Source organism: Artemia sp. Qi Xiang Cuo, unplaced genomic scaffold, assembly GCF_049724085.1.
Source record: "Artemia sp. Qi Xiang Cuo unplaced genomic scaffold, ASM4972408v1 HiC_scaffold_32, whole genome shotgun sequence".
Taxonomy (NCBI): domain Eukaryota; kingdom Metazoa; phylum Arthropoda; class Branchiopoda; order Anostraca; family Artemiidae; genus Artemia; species Artemia sp. Qi Xiang Cuo.
The window spans coordinates 250,628-265,029 of record NW_028297441.1 but is presented as its reverse complement, the minus strand read 5'-3'; the positions used below and the strand labels follow the sequence as shown (position 1 = coordinate 265,029).

The 14,402-nt window shown below is 32.9% G+C and overlaps 1 protein-coding gene across 1 annotated transcript in view; it reads right to left on the bottom strand.

Moving 5' to 3' along the window:
• The window catches only part of LOC148938897 (uncharacterized), a 77,454-nt gene that overhangs the window by 5,044 nt on the left and 58,008 nt on the right, over positions 1 to 14,402 (bottom strand). The window contains exon 7 of the mRNA XM_089107447.1: positions 2,387 to 2,464. Coding sequence (XP_088963573.1) covers positions 2,387 to 2,464 — 78 coding nt within the window. The remainder of the gene's footprint in view (positions 1 to 2,386; positions 2,465 to 14,402) is intronic.

The window sequence follows — 14,402 nt, the reverse complement described above, 5'->3', positions numbered from 1 at the left end:
CATCAAAATGATCCACATGAAGGAGGATAGAAGACAACTCTGCTTAACTCCTGATTGAACACAAAACCAGCTGCTAACCTCATTTCCTATCATGACCGCAAACAGTGTTATTTTCGTTCATAGCACTAATCACTTCAGTGTAACCCTTTCTTTAACCCTTTCCTTATCACTAATAGGGGCCCAATTCCTATCTTTACCCGGAACAAGTCCGGATTGACTACTCCCTCTAAATTTATTAACATGCCAGTACAATATTTTACTATTATGCCAGCTAGCTGCATCTTCTAGATCCTCGGCAATTTTATCCAAGGCCTCCAATTCTCACCCCCTGAGTTGATATTCTAACGCTTTCTCCACTTTCTTTATATTAATTTTGTTTCTATATAGTCTTTCACTTGCATAAATCTTTTACATGCCCCATCTCTGGTCTATTAAACATAAATCTGTAGGTTCTCTTTTATTCTGTAACGGAAAATTTAACCGTAGAAATTACCGTTTTTAATAAAAGAAATCCTCAGAAACTGTGATGGGATAAGCCATTTTCGGAATTTGTGGCAAGTCCATGAAAGATCTTGGAACAGAGTTTATGCAAATTATGAGAAATATAATACTATCACCTAAACAAGGATACAACACAGATTTTAGTCAGGACAGCCCTAAAGTAGAAAAGAAATAAGAATTGATGACTAATAATGACTTTTAACCACTACAGAGTATATTTAATCTTAATACAGTTGAAAGAAAAAGCTCAACTCCTTCAGAAGTCAAAGACATTACAAATCGGATTATTTTTTTAAACCTTTAGAAGAAGACTGTGACACAATTGTCATTGTGGCAATTAAAGTTGAAGACATGTAAATACCCTAATTTCATTTTCTTTTTTCTTAAATTGCGTGCCTTTGTATTTTTTTTTTTTTTTATGCGCAGTTACAGTCACCATCTATATTATCCTCCTGTCAAGAATCAATTATAGTTTTGTTAGAAACTAAGCCTGTTACCATGACAACATGATTAAAGAGAGGTAGCAAGTTATTGGGAATATGTTACATAGCCTATAAAGGAATGCAATTTCAAAAGCAAAGGAACTTAATGTATTCATTTAAAAAAAAAAAAGAAGAAAATAGTGGATAAAAAGAAAACAAAAGCAGGAGAGCTGGCACATAAATTTTTCAACCGTTTTTTCCAGACATTAAAAATAATATAAATTAATATATAGATAATAAATATTTTATCTCTTTTATTAAAATTTCTTATAAATATTAGAAGAATTACTTATATTGTTTGCAGGATACACAGCAATTAGTTTGAAGAAGGAAATGAGGAGGACCTTCAATGGTCCCTTGAAACTATGGCTTTGATGTTAATTCTTGGTTTCATGCTAATCAACTAATACTTAACCTACAGAAGTTGAAATCAAGAATCCTGGGTCCAAGAGAATCCCCTCCTGGATTTTGAAAAATACAGTTTTTAGGGATATTTTCATTGAAAAAAAAAAAATATAACTCCCACCCCGCTAAAAAAATTTGTACTGTAACAGAGTACAGAGGAAAAGAAAACAAGAAAGGAAGAAGAAAGAAAGAGTAGAAAAAAGATAAGACAAGAGAAATCCTTGACTTGTGGAGATACGGATGGGATTTGCAAAACAAAATATAACATAAATTAATAATACATTCAACCCCCGCTACTTTAGGCGAAAAGGACTATTTCTGTCAATCTCTTTTTATGTGTATAGTGATGATCATTCACTTGCTAAATAAAAGAGATTATATTTGTTGGCAATCTGGGGAAGTTGATATCTTAATCTGCATCTTGATCTCCTATTTTTAACAAACAGAAAATAAAAAAATTATTCCTAGCTCTTGATAAATGGCTATGCTTAGTTTCAACAAGAAGTGTCATTCTATAAAAAAAAAAACAATCTATAGCTTTGATTTTTAAAAACCATATGCCCAAATTAAGGTGAAAAATGTGTTCCAAATTAAGAATATATAGAGATAAAAAAGATGTTTTAGTTTCAGGAAAATTTTCTGTCTTACTAGGGTGTGTTAAAAATGGTCCGGTATTGTTATTGATTTATTTTAAACAATTTGGAGCCCTCGTAAATGTGAAGGGAAAATAAATATCCCAAACACTCGGAAAATATTGAAAATAGCATTCAACTAGGCTAATGAAAAATATAAAGTACTCAAGATGTGGTTTGGAAACAGAAAAATTTCATCTATGCAAACAACCTAGATTCCTATACACTGTTGCCACTTGTTTATTAATATGGGCTTTAAACGACAAAGCTGAATCTATATAAGTACCTAAATATCTAAATACATCAACTCTTTCTGTGGCGAAAACTCCAATAATTAAAGTTCGAAAGAGCACATGCCTCACTGACCTCGAAGCTCTCCCAAAAGCAATAAATTCCACATTAGTTCCTCCTCATTGCCCGCCTTCATACTAATTGCTGTGTATCCTGCAAACAATATAGGTAATTCTTCTAATATATAAAAGAGATTATATGCCTTGGGGCATATAAGGTTTTTATAGAAAGCGTTGTCATAGAAACTTCAAAAAGGGTTTATTCCATTGGAAATTGAAATGGCTAATGGCCTTTTTAACAGTCGATAGTAATTACTACTACTACTACTACTAACAACTCACCGCAGCACCTAGCCGCCAGAGGCCAACACAGCTACGCACGCTCCTCCTCCATCCCAATCTATTCAAAGCCTCCCTTTTTACGCCCGCCCATGAAGTTCCCATTTCCTTCAAATCTTTCTTTATGACGTCCTCCCACACCAGATGAGGACGACCTGCTTTCCGTTTAGCCCTACTAGGTTGGCCGATAAGAACAATCTTCGGCAATCTGTCATCCTTCATCCGCACAACGTGTCCAAGCCACCTCAACCTTTCTTTCAATGTAGCCCTAAAGAGCGGTATTGAACCACATTTTTGTATAGTCTATTGTTTGAAATACGGTCAGTCAGCCGGGAACCCAGAACGATCCTTAAGCAATTTCTCTGGAAGACATCTAGTAAATCTTCATCCACTTTTCGGAGCGCCCATGCTTCCGAGCCATATTTGACCACTGTCATCTCTGCACCTTCTAATATTCTAATCTTGGTTTGCAAACTTATCTTCCTATTCTTCCAAACTTTTTTTAACTGTGAAAAAACACCCTGAGCCTTGGCTATTCTACTTTTGACATTTTTTCTGCTCCAACCATCTTTACTAATAATACAACCAAGGTAAGTGAAGCTGTCCACCTGATCAATCTTTTCATTACCCAACCTAACCTTTTCATCTTCACTTATTCCTAGCCTTAGTGACTTAGTCTTTAGCCTTAATGACTTAGTCTTGCCCTCTAATTACTCGAAAGTATTTGGAGGGCAAATAGCCCCCCTATCTCACGCCCACCATTTTCCCAAACACATAAAATCAAACTTTTGAGATAGCCATTTAGTTCAAAGTAGTTGAAAGTTCTGAACATTACGTCTTTGAGGATGACAACCCCCCACAGCCCTAATGGCAAGGGTTATAAGTTATGCCCTGGGGGCAAGGGTTGTAAGTTATGGCCTTGGGGCATATAAGGTTTTTATAGAAAGCGTTGTCGTAGAAACTTAAAAAAGGGCTTATTCCATCGAAAACTGAAATGGCTAGTGGCCTTTTTAATAGTACAAAATAATTGGAGGGCAACTAACTCCCCTCTCACGCCCACCATTTTCCCAAACACATACAATAAAAATTTTGAGATAGCCATTATTTTCAACGTAGTTGAAAGTTCCAAAAACTATGTCTTTTAGGATGACAACCCCCCAAAGCCCTCAGGCCAAGGGTTTTAAGTTATACCCTGGGGGCATATGAGGTTTCTATAGAAAGCGTTGTCGTATAACTTGTCGTATGACATATAAGTAGGAATGATCTAATATATCCTGAACGACACCACTGCTGCCATCTACAATTTAGTCTAACGCTGACGGGCTATAATTTATTCAAGGATTATCGATCGAGTCTAATGAGGGTCAAGGTCAATTGATTTGTTGTTGTTTGTCCAGGTGTATTGTCTCCGGGGCGAAGTTTGCACATGTGCATTGACGGGGGAGATATGTATTGATCCACAAAGGGGAGAGAATTTCTGAGAAATTGATTTGCATAATCGAGGGGAATGTATTGATCGACGCGAGGGGAATTTATTTGTTGTTTCTAAGGGGAATTATTGATTCACGAAAGGGGAATTAATTTGTTGTTTCTAAGGGGAATTATTGATCCAAGAAAGGGGAATTTATTTGTTGTTTCTAAGGGAAATTATTGGTCCATGAAAGGGGAATTTATTTGTTGTTTCTAAGGGGAATTATTGATTCAAGAAAGGGGAATTTATTTGTTGTTTCTAAGGGGAATTATTGATTCAAGAAAGGGGAATTTATTTGTTGTTTCTAAGGGGAATTATTGATTCACGAAAGGAATTAGAAATGGCATCACTTGTTTCCTAGGAATTATACGGGACTCTAAAGAGATAAATTAATATTCTATTTTTTAAATACGGCTTCTCTGATCTTTAGACTTAGCGATAAAATTAATATTCTATCCAAACCATAATAGTGCAGCTAGGAACACCTATGAGATGAAGAGATTAACGCGGGAAATAGTTTCCTAGGAATTTCAAATGTGACAGCGCAGGGATGCCAAAACAAAAGGAACACGCAGAAATTACGTTTAGGCGATTATTTGGGCGAAACCGTTAGAGACATTTTAGAAGTTGATTTGGGCGAAACAGTTTGAGCCGTTTTAGAAGATGATTTTAGAAGATGATTTAGAAGAGGATTTGAGGGTGAAACTCCGTGGTCATTATAATATGCAAGTTCCATTTGAACAGTCTTGTGAGGTCCCCTATCCCCAACCCCAAAAGGCCCCCTACCCCAACCCCAAAGGGCCCCCTACCCCAACCCCAAAGGGTTCCACCCCCCCCCCACCCCAATGGTCACCCAGGCCCCCCAAATGCCCCACGGGCCCCCAAATGCCCCCGGACCCCCAAATACCCCCCAGACTCCCAAAGGCCCCCAAAGAGCCCCCAGACCCCCCAGGGCCCCCCAACTTTTTTGCCCCTCATTTTTTAATACTTTTTAATTTGCAGATTTGAAACAAAAAAGGGCCCCATCCCCCCACCTTCTGGCTCCCCATCCCACCAGTAGTGTTTTGTTGTGGTTTACCTTGTCACAGTTACATTCTCTTGAGTTTTCAAAGTTCTTTTTGGATTTCTTTCATTGAAATGCAAGACTTGGAGTATTTCAGAAGTGTTTTGTCGTGGTTTACCTTGTGACAGTTACATTCTCTTGATTTTTCAAAGTTCATTGTGTATTTTTTTCATTGAAATGCAAGGGTTGGAATATTTCAGTTGTGTTTTGTCATGGTTTACCTTGTCAGAGTTACATTTTCTTGATTTTTCAAAGTTCATTTTGGATTTCTTTCCTTGAAATGCAAGAGTTGGAATATTTCAGTAGTGTTTTGTCGTGGTTTACCTTTTCACAGTTACATTCTCTTGATTTTTCAAAGTTCATTTTGAATTTCTTTCATTGAAATGCAAGAGTTGGAATATTTCAATAGTGTTTTGTTGTTCTTTATCATTTCACTTTTACATTCTCGTTATTTTTCAAAGTTCATTTCTGATTTCTTTCCTAAAAATGCGTGATTTGGATTGTTTCAATTTTGTTTTCTCGTGGTTCACCTTGGCACAATTACAATCTATTGAATTTTAAATTATCATTTTTGTAATTCTTTCTTTGAAATTCACGAGTTGTATTTTTACAGTTGTGTTTTGTTTTGGTTTACCTTGTAACAGTTACATTCTCTTGATTTTTCAAAGTTCATTTTGAATTTCTTTCGTTGAAATGCAAGAGTTGGAATATTTCAGTAGTGTTTTGTTGTGCTTTACCTTGTCACAGTTACATTCTCTTGATTTTTCAAAGTTCATTTTTTGTTTTCTTTCGTTGAAGTGCAAGAGTTGGAATATTTCAGTAGTGTTTTGTCGTGTTTTACCTTGTCAAAGTTACATTCTCTTGATTTTTCAAAGTTTATTTTTGAATTTTATTCATAGAAATGTAGGAGTTGGATTATTTCAGTAGTGCTGTGTCTTGGTTTACCTAGTCACAGTTAAATTGTCTTGATTTTTAAAATTTCATTTTTTAATTTATTTTGTTTAAATGCAAGAGTTGGTATATTTCACTAGTGTTTTGTTGTGCTTTACCTTGTCACAGTTACATTCTCTTGATTTTTTAAAGTTCATTTTGAATTTCTTTCGTTGAAATGCAAGAGTTGGAATTTTTCAGTTTTGTCTTGTTGTGCTTTACCTTGTCACTGTTACATTCTCTTGATTTTTCAAAGTTCATTTTTGGATTTCTTTCGTAAAAATGCAAGTGTTGGAATATTTCAGTAGTGTTTTGACGTGGTTTACCTTGTCACAGTTACAATGCCTCGATTTTTCAAAGTTAATTTCGGATTTCTCTCCTGGAAATGCAAGAGTTGGAATATTTAAGTAGTGTTTTTTTGTGGTATACCTATTCCCAGTTACATTCTCTCGATTTTTCAAAGTTCATTTTGAATTTCTTTCATTGAAATGCAACATTTGGATTATTTCAGTAGTGTTTTGTAGTGGTTTACCTAATCACACTTACATTCTTTTGATTTTTCAGAGTTCATTTTGAACTTCTTTCATTGAAATGCAAGAGTTGGATTATTTCAGTAGTGTTTTGTTGTGGTTTACCTTGTCACAGTTACATTCTCTTGAATTTTTAAGTTCATTTTGGATTTCTTTCGTTGAAATGCAAGAGTTAGATCATTCTAGTAATGTTTTTGTCGTGGTATGCTTTGTCACAGTTACATGCTCTTGAGGTTCCAAATTACATCACGGATTTCTCTCATTGATATTCGAGAGTTGTATTATTTAGATGCGGTTCTGTTATGCTTCGCCTTGAAACTTTTATAGTCTCATGATGTTTCGCAGTTCATCGCGAATTTCTTTCGTTGAAAATCAAGAGTTGGAATTATTCAGTAGAGTTTTGTCATGCCGTACACTTTCATTGTTACATTCTCCTGGTATTTACATGTTCCTTTTGAAATTCTATCGTTGAAATTAAAGAGAAGGAACATTTAAGTAGTTTTTTGTCATGGTTTACCGTGTCACTGTTACAATTTCTTGATTTTTAAAAGATCATTTTTGATTTCTTCCGTTGAAATGCAGGAGTTGGAATATTTCAGTAGTGTCTTGTCGTGGTTTACAGTGTCACAATTACAATCTCTTGATTTTTCAAATTTCATTGTGGTTTTCTTTCATAGAAATGTGTTTTTTTGTGCTTTACCTTGTCACTGTTACATTCTCTTGATTTTTCAAAGTTCATTGTGGATTTCTTTCCTTGAAATGCAAGAGTTGAAATATTTCGGTAGTGTTTTATTGTGGTTTACCTTGTTGCACTTACATTCTCCTGATTTTTCAAAGTTCATTTTGAATTTCTTTCGTGGAAATGCAAGAGTTGGAAAATTTCAATAGTTTTTTGTTGTGCTTTACCTTGTCACTGTTACATTCTCTTGATTTTTCAAAGTTCATTTTTTGTTTTCTTTCGTTGAAGTGCAAGAGTTGGAATATTTCAGTAGTGTTTTGTCGTGGTTTATCTTGTCACAGTTACATTCTCTTGATTTTTCAAAGTTTATTTTTGAATTTTATTCGTTGAAATGCAAGAGTTGGAATATTTCAGTAGTGTTTTGTCGTGGTTTACCTTGTCACAGTTACATTCTCTTGATTTTTCAAAGTTCATTTTTTAATTTCTTTCGTTGAAATGCAAGAGTTGGTATATTTCACTAGTGTTTTGTTGTGCTTTACCTTGTCACAGTTATATTCTCTTGATTTTTTGAAGTTCATTTTGAATTTCTTTCGTTGAAATGCAAGAGTTGGAATTTTTCAGTTGTGTCTTGTTGTGCTTTACATTGTCACTGTTACATTCTCTTGATTTTTCAAAGTTCATTTTTGGATTTCTTTCATAAAAATGCAAGTGTTGGAATATTTCAGTAGTGTTTTGACGTGGCTTACCTTGTCACAGTTACATTGCCTCGATTTTTCAAAGTTAATTTTGGATTTCTTTCCTTGAAATACAAAAGTTGGAATATTTCAGTTGTGTTTATTTGTGGTTTACCTAGTCACAGTTACATTCTCTCGATTTTTCAAAGTTCATTTTGAATTTTTTTCATTAAAATGCAAGAGTTGGATTATTTCAGTAGTGTTTTGTCGTGGTTTACCTTATCACACTTACATTCTCTTGATTTTTCAAAGTTCATTTTGAATTTCTTTCATTGAAATGCATGAGTTGAATTATTTCAGTAGTGTTTTGTCGTGGCTTACCTTGTCGCAGTTACATTCTCTTGATTTTTAAGTTCATTTTTGAATTTCTTTCGTTGAAATGCAAGAGTTAGAATATTTCAGTAGTGTTTTGTCATGGTTTACCTTATCATACTTACATTCCCTTTATTTTTCAAAGTTAATTTTGAATTTATTTCGTTGAAATGCACGAATAGTAATATGTCAAAAGTTCATTTTTGTTCCTGACCGTGTCACTGTTTTATTCTGTTGATTTTTCAAAGTTTATTCGCGATTTTTTTTCTTGAAATGCACGAGTTAGAATGTTTCAATAGTGCTTTGTCGTTGTTATCCCTATCACTTATGCATTCTCTTCATTTGTCAAAGCTCATTTTCGATTTCATTCCTTAAAATGAAAGAGTTGGACTATTTCAGTAGTGTTTTGTCGTGGGTCACCGTGCCACAGTTACATTCTCTTGGTTTTTCAAAGTTCATATGTTATTTTTTTTATTGAAATGCAAGAGTCGGAATATATCAGTAGTGTTTTGTTGTAATTTACCGTGTCACAGTGACGTTCTCTTGATTTTCAAAGTCCCTCGTGGATTTCATTCTGAAATGTGTTTTTTTGTGCTTTACCTTGTCACAGTTACATTCTCATGATTCTCAAAGTTCATTTTGGATTTCTTTCGTTGAAATGCAAGAGTTGAAATATTTCTGTAGTGTTTTGTCGTAGTTTACCTTGTCGCACTTACATTCTCTTAATTTTTCAAAGTTCATTTTGGATTTCTTTCGTTTAAATGCAAGAGTTCGAATGTTTCAGTAGTGTCATGTTGTGCTTCATTTTGTCACTATTACATTTTCGTGATTTTCAAAGTTCGTTTTGAATTTCTATCGTTGAAATTCAAGGGTTGGAATGTTTAAATAGTGTTTGTCGTGGTTTACCCTGTCACAGTTACATTCTTTTGATATTCTTTCGTCTAAATGCAAGAGTTGGAATATTTCAGCAGTGTTTTGTCGTGGTTTACCTTGTCACACTTACATTCTCTTGATTTTTCAAACTTCATTTTGGATTTCTGTCGTTAAAATGCAAGAGTTGGAATATTTCAGTAGTGTTTTGTCGTGGTTTACCTTATCATACTTACATTCTCTTGATTTTTCAATGTTCATTTTGGATTTCTTTTGTTGAAATGCAAGAGTTGGAATATTTCAGTAGTAGTTAGTTATGATTTACCATGTAACAGTTACATTCTCTTGATTTTTCAAAGTTCATTTCTGAATTTCATTCGTTGAAATGAAAGAGTTGGAATATTTCAGTAGTGTTTTGTTATGGTTTACCTAGTCACTGTTATATTCTCTTGATTTTTAAAAGTTCATTTTTTGAATTTCTTTCGTTGAAATGAAAGAGTTGGTATATTTCACTAGTGTTTTGTTGTGTTTTACCATGTCACAGTTACACTCTCTTGATTTTTCAAAGTTAATTTTTGGTCTTCATTCTTTCAAATGCTAGACTTGGAACATTTCAGTAGTGTTTTGTTATGCTTTACCTGTTCACAGTTACATTCTCTTGATTTTTCAAACTTCATTTTGGATTTCTTTCGTTGAAATGCAAGAGTTGGAATATTTCAGTTGTGTCTTGTTGTGCTTTACCTTGTCACAGTTACATTCTCTTGATTTTTCAAAGTTCATTTTGGATTTTTTTCGTTGAAATGCAAGAGTTGGAATATTTAAGTATTGTTTTGTTATGCTTTACCTATTCACAGTTACATTTTCGTAATTTTTCGAAGATCATTTTTGTATATATTTCGTAAAAATGCAAGAGTTGGAATATTTCAGTAGTGTTTTGACGTGGTTTACCTTGTAACAGTTACATTGCCTCGATTTTTCAAAATTTATTTTGGATTTCTTTCCTTGAAATGCAAGAGTTGGAATATTTCAGTAGTGTTTATTTGTGGTTTACCTAGTCACAGTTACATTTTCTCGATTTTTCAAAGTTCATTTTGAATTTCTTTCATTGAAATGCAAGAGTTGGAATAATTCAGTAGTGTTTTGTTGTGGTTTACCTTGTCACAGTTACATACTCTTGATTTTTCAATGTTTATTTTGGATTTCTATCGTTAGAATGGAATTGTTGGATTATTTCAATAGTGTTTTGTCATGGTTTATCATACCACAGTTAAATTCTCTTGATTTTTCATAGTTCATCTTGAATTTTTTTCGTTGAAATGCAAGAGTTGGAATATTTCAGTAGTGTTTTGTTGTGCTTTACCTTGTCAGAGTTACATTCTCTTGATTTTTCAAAGTACATTTTTTACTTTCTTTCGTTGAAATGCAAGAGTTGGTATATTTCACTAGTGTTTTGTTGTGCTTTACCTTGTCACAGTTATATTCTCTTGTTTTTTCGAAGTTCATTTTGAATTTCTTTTGTTGAAATGCAAGAGTTGGAATTTTTCAGTTGTGTCTTGTTGTGCTTTACATTGTCACTGTTACATTCTCTTGATATTTCAAAGTTCATTTTTGGATTTCTTTCTTAAAAATGCAAGTGTTGGAATATTTCAGAAGTGTTTTGACGTGGCTTACCTTGTTACAGCTACATTTCCACGATTTTTCAACGTTCATTTTGGATTTCTTTCGTTGAAATGCAAGAGTTGGAATATTTCAGTAGTCTTTAGTTGTGGTTTACCTAGTTCCAGTTACAGTCTTTTGATTTTCACAAGTCCCTTTTGTATATCTTTCGTTAAAATAGAACATATGGATTATTTCAGTAATGTTTTGTAGTGGTTTACATAATAATAATTACATTATTTTGATTGCTGAGAGTTCATTTTGAATTTTTTTAATTCAATTGCATGAGTTAGATTATTTCACTTGTGTTTTGTCCTTCAGTAGTGTTCATGTCGCAGTTAAATTCTCTTGATTTTTCATAGATCATTTTGGATTTCTTTCGTTGAAATGCAAGAGCTGGAATATTTCAGTAGTGTTTTATCATGGTTTACCTTATCACAGTTACATTCTCTTAATTTTTTAAAGTTCATTTTGAATTTCTTTCGTTGAAATGCAAGAGTTGGAATATTTCAGTAGTGTTTTGTCGTGGCTTATCGTATCACAGTTACATTGTCTTGATGTTCAAATTTCATTTTGAATTTCTTTCGTTGAAATGCAAGAGTTGGAATATTTCAGTAGTGTTTTGTCATGGTTTACCCTTTCACAGTTACATTCTCTTAATTTTTCAAAGTTCATTTTGAATTTTTTTCGTTAAAATTCAAGAGTTGGAATATTTCTGTAGTGTTTTGTCGTGGCTTTCCTTATCACAGTTATATTCTCTTGATGTTTTAGAGTTCATTTTGGATTTCTTTTGTAGAAATGTAAGAGTTTGAATATTTCAGTTGTGTTTTGTAGTGGTTTTCCTTGTCAAACTTTCATTCTCTTTATTTTTCAAAGTTCATTTTCGATTTTTTTCATTGAAATGCAAGAGTTGGAATTTTTCAGTAGTGTTTTGTCGTGGTTTACTTTGTCACTGTTACATTCTCATAATTTTTCAAAGTTCATTTTGGATTTCTTTCTTTGAAATGTAAGAGTTGGAATATATCAGTAGTGTTTTGTCATGCTTTACCGTGTCACAGTTAGACTCTTTTGATTTTTCAAAGTCCATCGTGGATTTCATTCGTTGAAATGTCTTTTGTTGTGCTTTACCTCGTCACAGTTACATTCTCATGATTTTTCAAAGTTCATTTTGGATTTCTTTCGTTGAAATGCAAGAGTTGAAATATTTCGGTAGTGTTTTATCGTGGTTTACCTTGTTGCAGTTACATTCGCTTGATTTTCAATGTTCATTTTGGATTTCTTTCGTTAAAATGCAAGAGTTGGAATATTTAAATAGTGTTTGTCGTGGTTTACTCTGTCACAGTTACATTCTCTTGATATTCTTTCGTTGAAATGCAAGTGTTGGAATGTTTCAGTAGTTTTTTGTCGTGGTATACCTTGTCACACTTAAATTCTCTTGATTTTTCGAACTTCGTTTTGGATTTCTGTCGTTAAAATGCAAGAGTTGGAATATTTCAGTAGTGTTTTGTCATGGTTTACCTTATCAAACATGCATTCTCTTGATTTGTCAATGTTCATTTTTGATTTCTTTTGTTGAAATGTAAGAGTTGCAATATTTCAATAGTGTTTAGTTATTATTTACCTTGTAACAGTTAAATTCGCTTGGTCTTTCATAGTTCATTTCTGAATTTCTTTCGCCAAAATGAAAGAGTCGGAATATTATTGTTGTGTTTTGTTATGTCAAACATTGTCACTTTTAAATTTTCTTGATTTTTAAAAGTTCATTTTTTGATTTTATTTCATAGAAATGAAAGAGTGGTAATGTTTAACTAGTGTTTTGTTTTGCTTTACCTTGTCACAATTACATTCTCTTGATTTTTCAAAGTTCATTTTTGTACTTCATTCTTTGAAATGCTAGACTTGGAACATATCAGTAGTGTTTTGTTATGCTTTACGTGGTCACAGTTACATTCTCTTGATTTTTCAAAGTCCATTTCTGAATTTATTTAGTTGAAATGCAAGAGTTAGAATATTTAAGTAGTGTCTTGCTGTGCTTTACCTTGTCACAGTTACATTCTCTTGATTTTTCAAAGTTCATTTTGGATTTCTTTCGTTGAAATGCAAGAGTTGGAATATTTAAGTAGTGTCTTGTAGTGCTTTACCTTGTCACTGTTACATTCTCTTGATTTTTCAAAGTTCATTATTGGATTTATTTCGTAAAAATGTAAGAGTTGGAATATTTCAGTAGTGATTTGAAGTGGTTTACCTTGTCACAGTTACATTGCCTCGATTTTTCAAAGTTAATTTTGGATTTCTTTCCTTGAAATGCAAGAGTTGGAATATTTCAGTAGTCTTTAGTTGTGGTTTACCGAATTACAGTTACATTCTTTCTATATTCACAAGTCACTTTTGAATATCTTTCGTTGAAATAGAAGATATGGAATAATTAAGTAGTGTTTTGTCGTGGTATACATGATAATACTTACATTCTCTTGGTTTTTCAAGGTTCATTTTGAATTTTTTTCGTTGAAATGCAAGAGTTAGAATTCTTCAGGAGTGTTTTGTAGTGATTGACCTTGTTATACTTACATTCTCTTGATTTTTCTAAGTTCATTTTGTATTTCTTCCGTTGAAATGCATGAGTTGGAACATTTTACTAGTGTTTTGTTATGGTTTACCTTATCACAGTTACATTCTCTTGATTTTTCAAAGTTCACTTTGGATTTTTTTCGTTGAAATGCAAGAATTGGATTATTTCGGTATTGTTTTGTTGTGTTTTACCTTGTCACAGTTACATTATCTTGATATTTCAACGATCTTTTTTGGATTTGTTTCGTAAAAATGCAAGTGTTGGAATATTTCAGAAGTGATTTGTCGTAGCTTATCTTGTCACAGCTACATTTACAAGATTTTTCAAAGTTCATTTTGGATTTTTCTCGATGAAATACAAGAGTTGGAATACTTCAGTAGTGTTTTGTCATGGTATACCTTGTCAGAGTTACATTCTCTTGATTTTTCAAAGTTCATTTTTGGTTTTTATCCTTGAAACGCATGATTTGGAATATTTCAGTTGGGTTTTGTCATGGTTTACCTTGACACTATTACATTCTATTGATCTTTCAAGATTCATTGTGGACTTCTTTCGTTGAAATGCAAGAGTTGGAACATTTCAGTAGTGTTTTGTTTTGCTTTACATTGTCACTGATACATTCTCTTAATTTTTCAAAGTTCATTTTGAATTTCTTTAGTTGAAATGCAAGAATTGGAATATTTCAGTAGTGTTTTGTCGTGGTTTACCGTGTCACAGTTATATTCTCTTGATGTTTCAAAGTTCATCATTTTTCATTCTTTCGATCATTTTTGGATTTCTTTCGCTGAAATGCAAGAGTTGGAGTATTTCAGTAGTGATTTTTTGTGGTTTACTTTGTCAAATTTAAATTCTCTTGTTTTTTAAAAGTTCATTTTGTATTTATTTCATTTAAATGAAAGAGTTGGAATATTTCAGTAGTGTTTTGTCGTGGTTTACTTT